Here is a 15754-nt window from a genome sequence, read left to right on the forward strand (position 1 = left end):
GAAGAAGATTCCCCATTTACATGAACAAATTGTAATCTATTAGACAAATATGATTCAAACCATGTGTGTGTGTGTGTGTGTGTGTGTGTGTGTGTGTGTGTGTGTGTGTGTGTGTGTGTGTGTGTGTGTGTGTGTGTGTGTGTGTGTGTATACACACACAGCACCACATAAGCCCATAATGTCTTCTGGCTTGTGTGGGTGTCTTGGTGGCTTTCCTTGCTCTTGTTCTTCTTGCACAGTCACTCAGTTTTGAGAATTGTTTACTGCACAGAGTTACCCTAGAGTGCCATACTGTTGGCATTTCTTCATGGCCCCCCTTTGGCTGCTCCCTTGTTGGGGTGGCCATACCTGATGCAAGGAGGACCTGCTTTGCTTGTTGAATTGGTGCAAGCTTTACGCCTTGCTGACACAACTCCACATGACATGCAAATTGTGGCAGGGGTGAGGTTTGATCCAGAAACCTTCCACAGTGAAACCAAGTGCATTAACCACTTGGTCACCACCCCTGCCATTTGCATTTCTTCATAAATGATGTCCAAGACATATTTGTTGACTTGGAAATGTTCATGTATCCATCCCTTCACTTTTATCAAGAAAACTGGCAATAAAACTGCTTATTTACAGGTCTTATACCAAAGTGGCCCATTACTTATGCAACCCATCATCTTGATGTTTATATTTTTAATCAATTTATATTAAGATGTTCGCTTTGAGTTTGAGTTAAAGGAAGATAGTTTTAGAAATTTTATGTATATACAAAATAAAATAAAATAAAAAAAATAGAAAGAGGAGATCTCACATCAATGGAGGAGATTTTGTGGGAATTCAGTGTACAGTCAACACTGAAACAGGAAATGCTAAATGTTGAGTCAACATTGAATCCGGGAATGCTAAAGTGAGAGGCAGCGCACACCTTGACAGTCCATTATTGACTATTTAGTGTGTAAATTGCATGAAGTTTTTTTGCCATGCATAGGTTTGCCCCAATGCCCAGCTCTCTGAGACTCCACGAGTAACAGAAAGAGAGAGGGCGAGTGTTAGTGAGTGTCAGAAGCCTGATCCAGGATGAAATGATGAGCATGCATAAATATAATAGGACGATGGCCCCAAACATATGCTGATACAAGAGTGCTTCAGACAACTGAAGACAGACAGTGACAAAGAACAGAAGGAGGCAATATCATGGAAGACCAAGCCCCTCCATGGGATGTATCATCAACGGACAGAAGATGTGTCTGATATCAAGAAATGCTACCAGTGTTGTTGGCCAACAAACCACTCATAATGGTGGTTGACAAGTAGCAGACTGTAGTTACAATAGATGTTGTAATCCCAGCTGATAGCAGCATCAGAGAGAAGGAGCAAAGAAAATCAAGGAGTACCAGGGACTGATGGAACAATTGGAGTAGATGTGGAACATAAAGCCCATTGGTCCCAGTGGTAATAGGACCATTAGGAGCTTTAACCCCAAACTAGAAGAGTTGCAAAAGCAGATTCCAGACACAACACCAGAGGTCTTGGTCCAGACATCTGCAGTACTAGGATCAGCTCAAATAAGAACCCTCAAACTCCCGGGCCTCTGGTGGAGGATCCGAACTTGAGGAACACTCACATCATAGCTAATTGAGGAACAGATAAACAAGATGAACATTTACCTTTTGGGATGGCCTTCACAAAGTCCCAATGTCATACATATTTGGACTGTGTTCCCAAGTCAGATCTGTGCCAACAAACCAACAAATTTAATTGAAATCTATCAATTATCCCAAAAGAGTGGTCAAATATCCACCCTGAGCTCTTCCAGAAGCTTGTCGATGGCTACAGCAAGCATTCTGTCAAAGGGAAACTTGCTAAGAAACATTCAACTAAATGTGAGATGTACTGCATATGTACTGTATTTTTATCCTTTTGCATGATTTTCTTATGACAAAAGATGTGCTGTGTGCTATGTAATCATTCTGTCCAAAACAGAAAATTTCAAAGAAATTATTAAAAGCTTAACATTGACATGGCATTCATGTCCATAATAAGTCCATGTAAATGCCTGACGACAACTACAGAGCGAGTCCTATGAAGTGGAAAAATGAATGCTAATATTTTTCCAAAAAAACTTTGTGATTGGGTACATGACAGCACAGACAGTTGCCAAAATAAGGTAAAAACCTCATCCAACTGATTAAAATCCGTAAATTGTATGGACGAAATTACAGCCATCCTGAGTATAAAGAAGGACATTTATTTAAGAAAATGGTTAGCTGTTATTCTTTACATAGAAAAGAAATGTCTTTTGGATTGATATGTTGTGTATTATTATAATTGCTATTATTTCTATTATTATTATTTATTTACTCTTCTTTTTTCCCTGTCTTTTGCTGTTTTTGCTCATTGTGAATTTTCACCATGTTGAAACTAATTGTCCTAAATAACGAGTGTGCGTACATGTCAAGGAATGTTCAGTTTTAATAAAAGTTAAAAAAAACAAAACAAAAAAAAACTCATCACATATTTTATGTATTTTTATTGCCTGATAATTTATGCATTTTTAAAGGTGGAACATGGTCACACATTTTACTTATTCATATTTACTCATCAATTATAGATATTTAGCAACTTCTCATTATTTGAAAATAATTTCAACCATTTAATGTGCCTATAACAGCTCATGCCCATTTTTTGGTAGATACGCCCTTCACAATATAAAGCTGTGGAGACTGTTTCCTTCCCTCCCTCACTCTTCACTCATCAGCTGGTGATGATGTTGTTCCCCTTCCTTCTGCTCTACATATCACATGCTGAGCTGGTAGACAAACAAGGCAAGTGGCAACTATTGTCTTTAAATTTACTACAACAAATGTAAAGTTTTAATAATTATTATTAAACCGTTGTCATAGAGTGCAAACCTCTGCTAACACTAGTTTCCAATTCTACAAATTTTTACCTTGGAAAAAATGTTCAAAGCCAAAGTCCTGTTACAAGTTAAAATATAATACAAAATATAACTCAAAAGGGCTTTTCAATGTTAAAATGAATCAAATATCCACTAAATCCAGAATACGGATCAGAAGCAGACCAAACAGTCTATTCATTGAAAGTGCCAGTTTGCACAAATGAGAGTGATTGAGGCACTTTTGATTAAGTTGTAATGCAAAATGTACACCAAAGGGCTTTTCAATATTAAATTCAAATGTCCACAAAATTCACAATCTGATTCAGATCAGGATCAAACTTTGACAGGTGATAGTGAGTGCCAGTATGCACCTCACATTCAAATGTGATTGGGGCATGTTTGATTAAGATATAGTGTAAAATACACATTAAATGGGGTTTTCAATGTTAAATTTAAATGGCCACAAAATCTGTCATCGGGATCAGATCTGGATCAAACTTTGTCAAGTGATAGTGAGTGCCAGTCTGCATCTCACTTTCAAATATGGGACTGATTGGGGCATGTTTGATTGCAGGTGTGGATGTGTTTGTTTTTCTATGTCTGGCCCTGCGATGGACTGGCGTCCTGTCCAGGGTGTACCCCGCCACAAGCTCTATGACTGCTGGGGTAGGCTCCAGCTCCACCTTGAAACTTAATTGGAATAAATGTGCATATGAAAAATTAACACAGTTGATATGTGGTTTTGGGGCTACGTTGGTATTAAGAATAAAAAGATTATTGCAGAAAATTTTTAATTCACTAGCATGTCTTTGGAAGTCTGGGGAAGCTGAAGTTAATCCACAGAACACAAGGAGACCATGCAAACTACATATGGAAAAGACAAGATGGGAAGCAATCTCACAACCTTCTTGCTGTGAGGCAACAGTGCTAATGACCAAACAACCTGTATGCAGAATTTTGTTTCGCAAATCATGAGTTTAATGTGATGAAAGAAAAAAAATGAAATTTAGGTTTGTGTTATGTCAAACTGTTCTTTGCAATAGGCCTACACAAAAACTGTGGTAAATTTACAATAATATTTTAAAGGTTTTTTTTTATTTTAATGATTTAATCAAAGGCAAATGCAGCCAGTCTGTGCTGTGTACACCTGATCCTGTCAGATTACAGAAGCTAAGCATCTGAATATTGTGACTACATTTTGTTGAAAGTTTCATATTTTAGCAAATGTATGTAAGCTACTAAAAATGTATTTGATAGAAAAAAAAACATAAGCAGGGGTGCACATAACTGGTACTCATTGTGCTCATGTGTGTGAAACATCATTTATGCACGGCACAGGGAAACACTTTTCCTACAATCTGTCATTGCTTTCCTCTTATGAAGTGCTTCCCTTGTGTTTTCTGCTACGCATCATTTATTTTTAGCACATACAAGCACCATGAGTACCAGTTATGTGCACCCCTACATATAAGTAGTTGTTGTCATAGATTTAAAGCTAATAATAATACATTTTATTTATAATGTGCCATTTATTAATAAAAATATCAAAGTGCAACAGGAAAAAAAATAAAACCAAGGATAAACAAAAGATTAAAAACAGAAAATCTTGAGATAAAAACAATCAGCAGAATGGAATAAAACCAAAATGAATAATAAAATGGAATAAAAAGACGAAGATGCAACTGATTCAAATTATTGAGACCTGTGAATGGCCTGTCTAAATAAATATGTCTTGAGGCTTTTTTCAATGCTTCAGCAGTTTGTGCAGCCCTCAGATGGTAAAGAATGGAGTTCCAAATATGTGGGGCAGCTGAACAAAAGGCCCTAAAACAAAAAAGCCCCAAACCTTGCTAAATATCAGTGCACAATTTTTCTCTGTCTTGACAGAAAATATTCCAAGCTGCTCACCGCTGAGACCTTTCATTCAAGATTTTGTTAGAATGAGTTAAAAATGCTTCCATCCCCAACCAAATCTGAGCACAATTAATGGCAGGTATTTATTTATTGATTGATTTATTTATACTTTTGCTAACATTCATTGATACAGTCTGTCTGAGTTAAACATTTTTTCAGAATATTTAAAGCATAAATCATTGATAAAGCACCTGCTATCATCTTCATTTTGTTGAAAGTTACAAAAAACCTGAAATACATTTGTTTTCATTGACATTTGTCCAGGTACGGACCAGCAGGTTCTTCAGCCCGGCCCGAGAGACAACCCATGTGAAGGCTATGTTCAAGTCTATCATGAAGACAGTTGGGGTTATGTTGGAGATGATAAGTGGAACCACAACACTGAAAAAGTGGTTTGCAAAACTGCTAAATGTGGCGAACCTCTGGACAGAACATATACGTTTCGCTCTAACGGATCCAAAGTGTGGCTCGATGGACTGGAGTGCAGTGGTGATGAGGAATACCTGTGGGAGTGTAACAAAACGGGCTGGGGTGTCAGCCCTTCCATAAAGCAGAGTGTGAGAAAGATCATATGTTCTGGTAAGACTACACATATATTTACATATTTGTTTATATTTACATACCTTGGCTTTTCAGTGTTTAGCACTGTGTACATGAAAACAAGCATTTTGAATTGCGCATACTAGAGGGCGTTTATCTGCTGTCAAAATATCACAGACATTTAGATGAATTAGTTATACACTGAAAAAGAGAAAACATGATTTAAATATGTATATTGGTTGCACATCATCAGAATGTGTCCAAATAAAAGATTTTTTTGTGTGTCTCAATTAAAAATGTAAGAAAATAATATGATTTGGATGCATTCAATGATGTGCAACCAATGTACGTTTTTTTTAATCATTTAAATCCAGCAGAGTTATTTTTCAGTGGAGCCTATTAATTCCTATCAATTTGTTATCTTAATTGATCTCATTTCTTGATGCCTTTTGACGTGGTCATTATTCTGTGTAGGGTAGTTTGGAAAACATCAGCGTCACACAAAAAATATATATACTCGTATATATATATATATATATATATATATATATATATATATATATATATATATATATATATATATATATATATATATATATATATATATATTTTTTTTTTTTTTTTAAGTCTCTAATAGAATTTCTTTGAAAAACACCTTAAATAAATACCTGTTTGGATCCAAGAATATTTTAATTTTAAAATCTGTTCCTTGAATATTATAACCTGTATGAAAAGCATCCAGAATCAAACAATTTTACACTTTTACATGCCTAAGAGGTCGGTCGATGGCTGTGTTTAACAGTTGGCCTAACAAGCTTTTCAGTGCAAAACTCTCTCTCTCTCTCTCACACACACACACACACACACACACACACACACACACACACACACACACACACACACACACACACACACACACACACACACACACACACACACATATATAGAACTGCAAAAAGAGGCTGACAGTAAACTACAGTTAACCAAACAAATCACATTACACCCATTTTGGCATCCCTTCACTGGCTTCCTGTCTCCGCGAGATCACATTTTAAGGTTCTGTTACTGGCCTGTAAAATTGTTCATGGACTGGCACCTCCCTATCTGGCTGACTTGGCTAAGCCCATCTCAAGCCCTGCATTCCCAGGGTGTAGGACTTTTCTGTGTCCCTCGGGTGAATAAAAAGTCTACGGGTCACAGAGCTTTCTCTTATCGTGCCCCTGCTCCGTGGAATGATCTCCCTGCACACACAAGGCAGCCGGATTCTGTGGAGACTTTTAAATCAAGACTTAAGACCCATTTGTTTTCCTATTTTATCGTTAGTACTGTATATGATGTTATTATGTGTTTTTAATTCTTTTTATTCTTTTGTGGTATTGCTCTTTTATTATGTTTTTAATCGTTTAATTCATTTCACCTTGTTGTGAGTTGACACTATATAAATTAATAAATTTGGTTTGATTTTGATTCAAATACAATATCTGAACATCATCAATTTTTTTGTAAGTACCACATTGACACACATTGCAAAAGGATATACGAGGTCTGTTAGAAAAGTATCCGACCTTTTTATTTTTTGCAAAAACCATATGGATTTGAATCACGTGTGATTGCATCAGCCAAGCTTGAACCTTCATGCGCATGCATGAGTTTTTTCACGCCTGTCGGTTGCGTCATTCGCCTGTGAGCAGGCTTTGTGTGAGCACTGGTCCACCCCTCTCGTCATTTTTTTATTGCGAATAAATGTCTGAACGATTTGGAGCTTTGCCGCTCATGGCGCGGCACAAAACCACCTCCGTGTTGGTCTCACAGGACGGTTTTCAGATGGCTCAGACGGCTTTCGGTTGCTTTTCAGTCGTGTGACTATCCGAGAAATTGTGCATGAGCTGGACATGCCACAACATGTCCTGTGAGGCTTCATCATGGCATTGCTTTGCGCCATGCGGAAACGTCCCGACGCGCGGAATTCCTCCGCACGTCTGTCTCAATGTGCCGAAAAAGTGCTGATGTCCACGTCTTCCACAATTCCTGTGCTAGTCAGACGACATACCGGATCAAGACAGCGTCCAGTTTAGAAATGAACGGCACATTCCACTGTTACAGGAGTTTTTGCCATGGAAAGAGGAGCGGAGGAATTCCGAGCATCGCGGCAGAGCCGCATGGCCAAAGCAACGCCGTGATGAAGCCTCACAGGACATGTTGGGGCATGTCCAGCTCATGCACAATTTCTCAGATATTCACACGACTGAAAAGCAACCGAACGCCGTCTGAAAGCCGTCCTGTGAGACCAACACGGAGGTGGTTTTGTGCCGCGCCATGAGTGGCACAGTGGCGCATCCCTCCGCTTCTCTTTCCATGAAATAAACTCCTGTTACAGTGAAATGTGCCGAAAAAGTGCTGATGTCCACGTCTTCTGCCTTTTTTTTGTGGAAGTCAGACAACGTCCCGGATCAACAAAGCCTTCACGTTGGAAATGATCTGGTTGTTTCAGCAGGGTTTCAGCCTGTTGATCGGCACTTGGAGTGCGCCGCGCTCTCAGACGCTGTGGGCGGTCTTTAAACCGGCTGGAGCACTCCTTAATCTGTGTAATCCCCATAAAATCATCCCTGAAAGCCATATGAATTTTCCGAATGGTGTCCACCTGGAGGTCTCTCACAGTTTCTGGAAAAATTTGATGCAGCAAAGCTCCAAATCGTTCAGACATTTATTCGCAATAAAAATCCGATGAGAGGGGTGGACCACTGCTCACACAAAGTCTGCTCACAGGCGAATGACGCAACTGACAGGCGTGAAAAAACTCACGCATGTGCACGAAGGTTCAAGCTTGGCTGATGCAATCACACATGATTCAAATCCATATGGTTTTTGAAAAAAATAAAAAGTTCGGATACTTTTCTAACAAACCTCGTATATATATATATATATAGAGAGAGAGAGAGAGAGAGAGAGAGAGAGAGAGAGAGAGAGAGAGAGAGAGAGAGAGAGAGAGAAAATGAGTATGAGTGTTTGGACACTTTCACATTCAATTGAACACACTTCAAAACATCAACAACAGCAATAAAATCCACCACTAGTGTCATCATAGCCATGTCAGTCGTAAGCAGCTTATCAAAACATCAAAATCTATATGAATGCACGTTATACTAAAAGATGACTAAATAACATATTCCACGTACCACATATTAAATGAATGAATGAATGAAAATTTCTCATATCCTATAATCTATTCATCCCATTTGTTCCACTTCAGATAGTCTATTTATTTTGATATTTTTCCTGACCCCTATAGCTACCTTATCTTTCTAAAATGTTACTGCCATCTGAGTAAATTAATTGAGGACATTTTCTAATGCAGAACTCGAACTGTGCTGAAATACATTCTGCATAAAATCTTGACTGATCGGGATTAGTGTGCATACCTCCTTGGTAGTATTTGTCTATGTTAGTAGTAACTTGTTGTTGCATCTTTCTCTTCTAGATAAAATTCAAATAAGCCTGGATGGATTTGAATGTGCCGGAGTTGTGAAGTTCTCCAGAAATGAGACAGTGGGATACTTTTGCAGTGATCACTGGGGTAAGATTCACAACATTCAACATTAGAATAGATGTCTTCCCAAATGTTATTAAAAACATTGTTGTTAAGAGTTGTGTGGTGTAAATAGTTTTGTTAATCAGACAATGTTTGAGGGTCTAGCGGATGTGCCAGTGTCGAAGACTGAATGCCCCCCCCCCCCAAAAAAAAAAAAAATTATTGGTCCACCCTGCCTCCACTGCGCATGCGCCATTTTGGAGCTCAGCCGCTCAGCTAAGACAGAGTCTCTTCACCCAAAGTGATCAAATGGATTAATAGAATTATTAACCATCAAATGATAAGGTATAACCTCTTAAATCATTCTAAAGTTTTTTTTTTTTTTTAAAGCAGAAACAACGCAGTTTAAGCAGAAACAAGGTGAAACTCGATGATGCTTTGAAATGACCAATGTGCAGTGAACGCATCAGCTAGCAGCTCGTGTAGCCGTGGCGCTCTGATCGCTTCCACCATATTTATGATGAAACTAAAGTACCCGTACTTCAGACGGTGAGGAAAGCGTGTACTAATTGTGAGTCACTGACCCAGTGTCACGTACAATTCTTTCCGCCGTACAATTCTTTCCACCTCGCTTAGAAAACAGTGTTTGGAACTTGAGGTGGATGGCCAGTTTACGTTGATATTTTGATGAATTTCTTCATTTACAGCTGTTGTCAGTTATTTAATCGCGTCCATCTGGACGACTCTGAAATACCCTGCATTTTCGTTGAGTCCATGATTAACCAGTGTTAACGTTTAAAATACTTGTAGATCGAGTTTACTTCTGCCTTGGTGCCAGCTGACAGGTAGAGATGAAGACGACAACGAATAAATAGATCTACACATGCGTAACATTCCGTGCTGTTTTCTAAGCGAGGTGGAAAGAATTGTATGTGACACCGAGAAAGTGTGCAGCAGTATACTGAGACAAGGTATTAGCTTCCAAAAGAAAACTTTCAAAGCATTTTGAAGTTGCTGCTATAACAGACACACTGAGCCCTTATTTAAGAAGGTTAAACTTCATCTTTTTTAAAGTCCTAATAATTATGAAATGACTGACTCTGTAGTGTAATGAAAATGAATGTAACTTTTATTTTTTTCTGATTATGTTATGAAGTTGTCAATGAAATGTATCTATCTATCACAACACCAGATGACAGTAAAAGACATTTGCAGCAGTAACAGCTCCACCTAGTGTATATTGAAGTATGATGGGAATGACAGATTTTAATAATTTATGAGAATGAACAAAATTCAAACCAAGACTGGAATAAATGTAATAACAACATGCTGACATTTGTTTGCAATAATTAAGAAGCAATGCTTTCACAAAACTATACTCTTTATGGGTTTTTTTTTTTTGGGGGGGGGGGGGGGTGCTATTTTCGGCATCGAAACGGGGCCCGTAGAGCCTGAACCATAATAGCTGGCACAAATGTGATGGCAGATTTGGAATCTGTGGATGTTTTGCCCTAGAAAACATCTTTAGATAATTTTCAATGACCTACCTTGATGAAATACAGATAAAAAAAGCAGTGCTCAGTGATAATGCATTGAATGTCATACATGGAAGCTGGATGGATTCACATAGGTGCAAGCAACTGAAAACGTTTTGACTGAACATTTTCTGTGAGTGAATGGCCGAGCACTGAAGGGGCGAGGTCAACTAGGGGGTCCAGGGGTATGCATCCCCGGGAGTGTCTGCATTAACTGACTTAATTCTGCTTTCATTGTTTTCATTCTGCATTTATCAAATTCTAACTATGTCTTTAAAAAAACAAATCAATAATTATAACCTTTCTGCTTTTAACAAATAATATACTTAAAGAAGTGATAACTATGAAAATTATTTGGCCACTTGCAATTTAAGACAATGATGCAATAGTTAAAAAAGTAAATAAAAAAGACCATCACCACATCAATACTACATATTAATGTCAAATTCCACTACCGGACGAACTGATTTCTAAATAAAGTTTTGTGAAATGCCATCACCAAAATGCAGCACTTTCAAATGCCACCAGCTGTAATATAAATAACAGAAATCATAACCAGTGAATACGCATGTACAGTATTTAGTGCCCCTTCACACATAGTGCATATACATACAACTCAGGGTGAGCAGGTGCAACTGCTCACACTGTGTTGAATGGGGCGAGGTGCACCACATCGCACCGCTGATGTGGAGGAAAATAAAATAAAAAACAGCTGTATAATTAGTGAATATCACCGGGTTGATATAAATAATACATAAAAGGGGACGGAATATAGAAGCCCATGGTTAAATAACCCTGGTTAAATAAAAAAAAATGCCACTCACAGGATTTGAACCCACACACTGTCATTACCAGACAGAAAATGTTACCACTGCACTACAATCACTGTCTTGTAACAGGAGTGTGAAATGTCTAAAATCAATAAGCAGATAAATGTGTTTTCTAAAAAAGAAAAAAAAAGTGTTGTGATAACTGATCAAACAACATTTGGTACGGTGTATTTCTGCTGATACGTGACTGAAAGTGGCGTATTTGTCATACTGTTGGGTTGTTCTGGTCCTGCAGCGCGCCGTTCACTGCCCTCGTGGTCCCGACACACGTGTTCTGTCAGACATGACATTCAGCTCTCATAGCGCACACTCGTGCACAAATATAGTTGTAGCAACAGGTGTATGAGGCAGGTACGATTCCTGCTTCATGCGCGCTTTATGCTCAGATTGACCAAATTTGCACTATGTGTGAAGGGGCCATTAGCACAGTGCTTTAATTTTACCTCTAAATATTTTATTTTTCAAAATATATCAAGTCAATTTTGAATGGTTTATCTATTAAAGAGTAAAAACTGAAGGAAATCAATTGTAAGGCCTGAAATAAGTTTCTGTAGGAAGTATTTTAGCCATAAGGTCAAGTGAGAGGGGGAAGTGTTGGCTTTTTAAATACTTGAAAGACAGCGGACTCATCGAGAGGATTTAGTACTGCTGTAATGGACTGATGCAGCAGGTGGCAGCAGTGCATCAATAAAGATGCCGGCTGCCACTGAACGCCGTAAAAGAAGGGAGGGGTACATTTGATTGACTGCATTTGATTGACGTTGTGAGGAGCGTGTTTCGTGACAAAATAAAGCCATAAAACATATACATATACGAGGTCTGTCCATAAAGTATAGGTCCTTTTTATTTTTTTCAAAAACTATATGGATTTCATTCATATGTTTTTACGTCAGACATGCTTGAACCCTCGTGCGCATGCGTGAGTTTTTCCACGCCTGTCGGTGACATCATTCACCTGTGAGCACTCCTTGTGGGAGGAGTCATCCAGCCCCTCGTCGGAATTCCTTTGTCTGAGAAGTTGCTGAGAGACTGGCGCTTTGTTTGATCAAACTTTTTTCTAAACCTGTGAGACACATCGAAGTGGACACGGTTCGAAAAATTAAGCTGGTTTTCGGTAAAAATTTTAACAGCTGATGAGAGATTTTGAGGTGATACTGTCGCTTTAAGGACTTCCCACGGTGCGAGACATCGCGCAACGCTCTCAGGTGCCGTCGTCAGCCTGTTTCAAGCTGAAAACCTCCACATTTCAGGCTCTATTGATCCAGGACATCGTGAGAGAACAGAGAAGTTTCAGAAGAAGTCGGTTTCAGCATTTTATCCGGATATTCCACTGTTAAAGGAGATTTTTTTAATGAAAGATGTGCAGACGGGTCCGCGCGTCGGGACGCAGCCGGCGCGCGGCACAGGAAAAACACCTCCGTGTTGATAACCATTTGTAAAATCCAGGCGGCTTTTGATGGCTTTCAGTGGAGTGAGTATATGAGAAATTGTTTAACAGCTGGACATGTTCCAACTTGTCCTTAAGGCTTCCAACGGAGGTGTTTTTCCTGTGGCAGAGCATCGCGGCGGCTGCGAGCCGACGCTGCAATCCGCCCGCACGTCTTTCATTAAAAAAAATTTCCTTTAACAGTGGAATATCCGGATAAAATGCTGAAACCGACTTCTTCTGAAACTTCTCTGTTCTCTCACGACGTCCTGGATCAATAGAGCCTGAAATGTGGAGGTTTTCAGCTTGAAACAGGCTGACGACGGCGCCTGAGAGCGTTGCGCGATGTCTTGCACCGTGGGAAGTCCTTAAAGCGACAGTATCACCTCAAAATCTCTCATCAGCTGTTAAAATTTTTACCGAAAACCAGCTTAATTTTTCGAACCGTGTCCACTTCGATGTGTCTCACAGGTTTAGAAAAATTTTTGATCAAACAAAGCGCCAGTCTCTCAGCAACTTCTCAGACAAAAGAATTCCGACGAGGGGCTGGATGACTCCTCCCACAAGGAGTGCTCACAGGCGAATGACGTCACCGACAGGCGTGGAAAAACTCATGCATGCGCACGAGGGTTCAAGCATGTCTGACGTAAAAACATATGAATGAAATCCATATAGTTTTTGAAAAAAATAAAAAGGACCTATACTTTATGGACAGCCCTCGTATTTTTTTTTTAAGTTAGAGATTTTATATCATGATATACACGGAACATGGGAACAAATTTTGATGGAAATCTGTATACAAACGGAAGTTTTGCACCTATGGATTTATACCCGCAAGACGAAAACGCCATTTGACGGTATATCACATATCTGTGGTTCTAATTAACTGCAAAATGTGGGCAATTAAGGGGATTTCTGAAAGAGACATGATGTGCATCTGTAACTACAGAGGATATGGGAAGATCAAGAGCGTAGGGATGATGTGTGAGGTGAGCAGATCCAGAGAACATTGAGGACAAAAAAATGGGACCTCCATGTTTAGTACAGTGATTTTCAACCTTTTTTGAGCCGCGGCACCCTTTTTATATTTACAAAATCCTGCGGCACACCACCAACCAAAATAATATTATAATTCTATTACCTCTGGTTTTGTGCAAAACCCAATTATTGCAATAGAAAATCGATACAGAAAACACCGCATTCCGAAAATCCTCAAGCATTTTGCACTCTGATCTCAAGTAGGGCTGTCACGATTAGGAATTTCTGGAGACGATTAATTGTCAGACAAATAATTGCGATTGACGAATATATTGTCTATTTTTTTTCCCCCCTTCTTTATATTCTACTATTGTAGTATAATTACACAACTCTGGAAGAACGTTTGGCTTCTGTGAGTGGAGAAACTGGGAATGGTGCAACATTTTTATTTTTATCTTCATTTTACATACAGTCCCAACTTTTTCTGAATTGTGGTTGTTTCTGTTGCATTTCTGAAACTGTTTCTCCTCATCAGTCACGTTTTGTGCTTAAACACTGCATTAAGCCCATATAGAACAAATAAATACCTTTGGAAAGTAACAGCTGTTAAAGTTCAGAGTTCTCACCTGCTTTTTGTGATCTGTGCATCTGAACATCACCACAGCTTCTATATGTCAGGGTTTTTTTTTTTTTTTGTGGCTCAGTTCATATATTCTCATTTTTTAAATATGTTTTTAAAGCTATTTGACCTTTTATTTCATCTCATGATCTCATAAATTCAGCATACGATGCGCACATGGTGTGAACAGGACAGTAACGGCAGAATCACACCTTTAGAGAAAGTTCAGAGAGAAGTAAAAGCTTCATGTTTTGGTTTTGTTTTGTTAGCATGTTCACTCGGGTTAAAATCCTCTCTCTGCTCCGCGCTCACTGCGCACTGATGGTTCTCAGACTGTAACGTGTCGCGCCTGCATTCAGGAATCTCCCTCACGCACCCCCTCCCTCCCAGTCTGCAGTCTGTCGACTCCACGCGCGCGCGCGTGCACACACACACACACCAACAGCTCCGCATTTTAGACAGCTTTTGAAGAAGACGGCCACTGTTTTAATCGGCCGTCTTATCCAAACGGCAGGACGGATCGCTCTTCAGCCTCCATGTTATTGTCCCGCCTTAAGACGAGAGTGAGGCTGCAGCACAATGATGTCAGATTCTGAGTCGTTTTATGCTTTGTGGATAAAATAAATAATTCACGGTAATCGCGAATATGAAAAATAATCGTGAATATGAAAAATAATCGCGATTGACGAATATTGTAATAATTGTGACAGCCCTAATCTCAAGTGTTTTTTTAGACGTGTCGACACTTTTATTCACAATAATCTGCCACTCTAATATTCACGGAGCGCAGAGGCTGTCTTCAGCGAACCCAGTTGTGAGCAAGAAGGCCCAAGTCTGACCACGGTGACATCAACGGAGGTCAGGCCGCCTTCCCTGCACACCTCCACAGCCAACGCAGTTTCTCCTTCCCCAGAGGAGCCATGCTCCGTGAGCAGCTGAGATTCACGCTGTAGTCAGCAACCCGTAACCATGGAGACACACAACGCTATGTGAAGTATGTCTATTATACTATAGTACAGCGCTTTGCTGCCATCTACTGGAATAAAAGAGCATTACATCATCTGCCACACTATTACAGCACATACACCCGATAATGGTGATATTTGATAATTGCCCACGGCACCCCTGACGATCGATCATGGCACCCTAGGGTGCCGCGGCACCCCGGTTGAGAATCACTGGTTTAGTATATAGATAATGCTGAATTTATGTGGAAATGATTGTTGTACAAAAGTTTCAGATATCTGTCACTGAGATAGATGATGACTGGAGTGCAGTTTTAAGCAGAAACCACAAACAAATCAGCCCCCCCTGCCTTCACTGCGCAGGTATCATTTCGGACCTCTGCAGCGTCATTTCTGAGCGTCAACAATTCACTGATTATCACCTCGTTTCTGTTTAAAACTGCACTCCAGTCATCATATATCTCAGCGACAGATATCTGAAGCTTTTGTACAACAATCATTTCCACATAAATTCAGCATTATTTCATCATA

At 39.4% G+C, this 15754-nt stretch overlaps 1 protein-coding gene across 1 annotated transcript in view; it reads left to right on the forward strand.

Annotated features, from left to right (window-relative positions):
• Positions 1-2755: 2755 nt before the first annotated feature.
• Positions 2756-15754, forward strand: part of LOC117511457 (scavenger receptor cysteine-rich type 1 protein M160) — a 50750-nt gene continuing 37751 nt past the window's right edge. The window contains exons 1-3 of the mRNA XM_034171479.1: positions 2756-2813; positions 5066-5380; positions 8820-8915. Coding sequence (XP_034027370.1) covers positions 2756-2813; positions 5066-5380; positions 8820-8915 — 469 coding nt within the window. The remainder of the gene's footprint in view (positions 2814-5065; positions 5381-8819; positions 8916-15754) is intronic.

Source organism: Thalassophryne amazonica, chromosome 6 (genome assembly GCF_902500255.1).
Source record: "Thalassophryne amazonica chromosome 6, fThaAma1.1, whole genome shotgun sequence".
NCBI classification, from domain to species: domain Eukaryota; kingdom Metazoa; phylum Chordata; class Actinopteri; order Batrachoidiformes; family Batrachoididae; genus Thalassophryne; species Thalassophryne amazonica.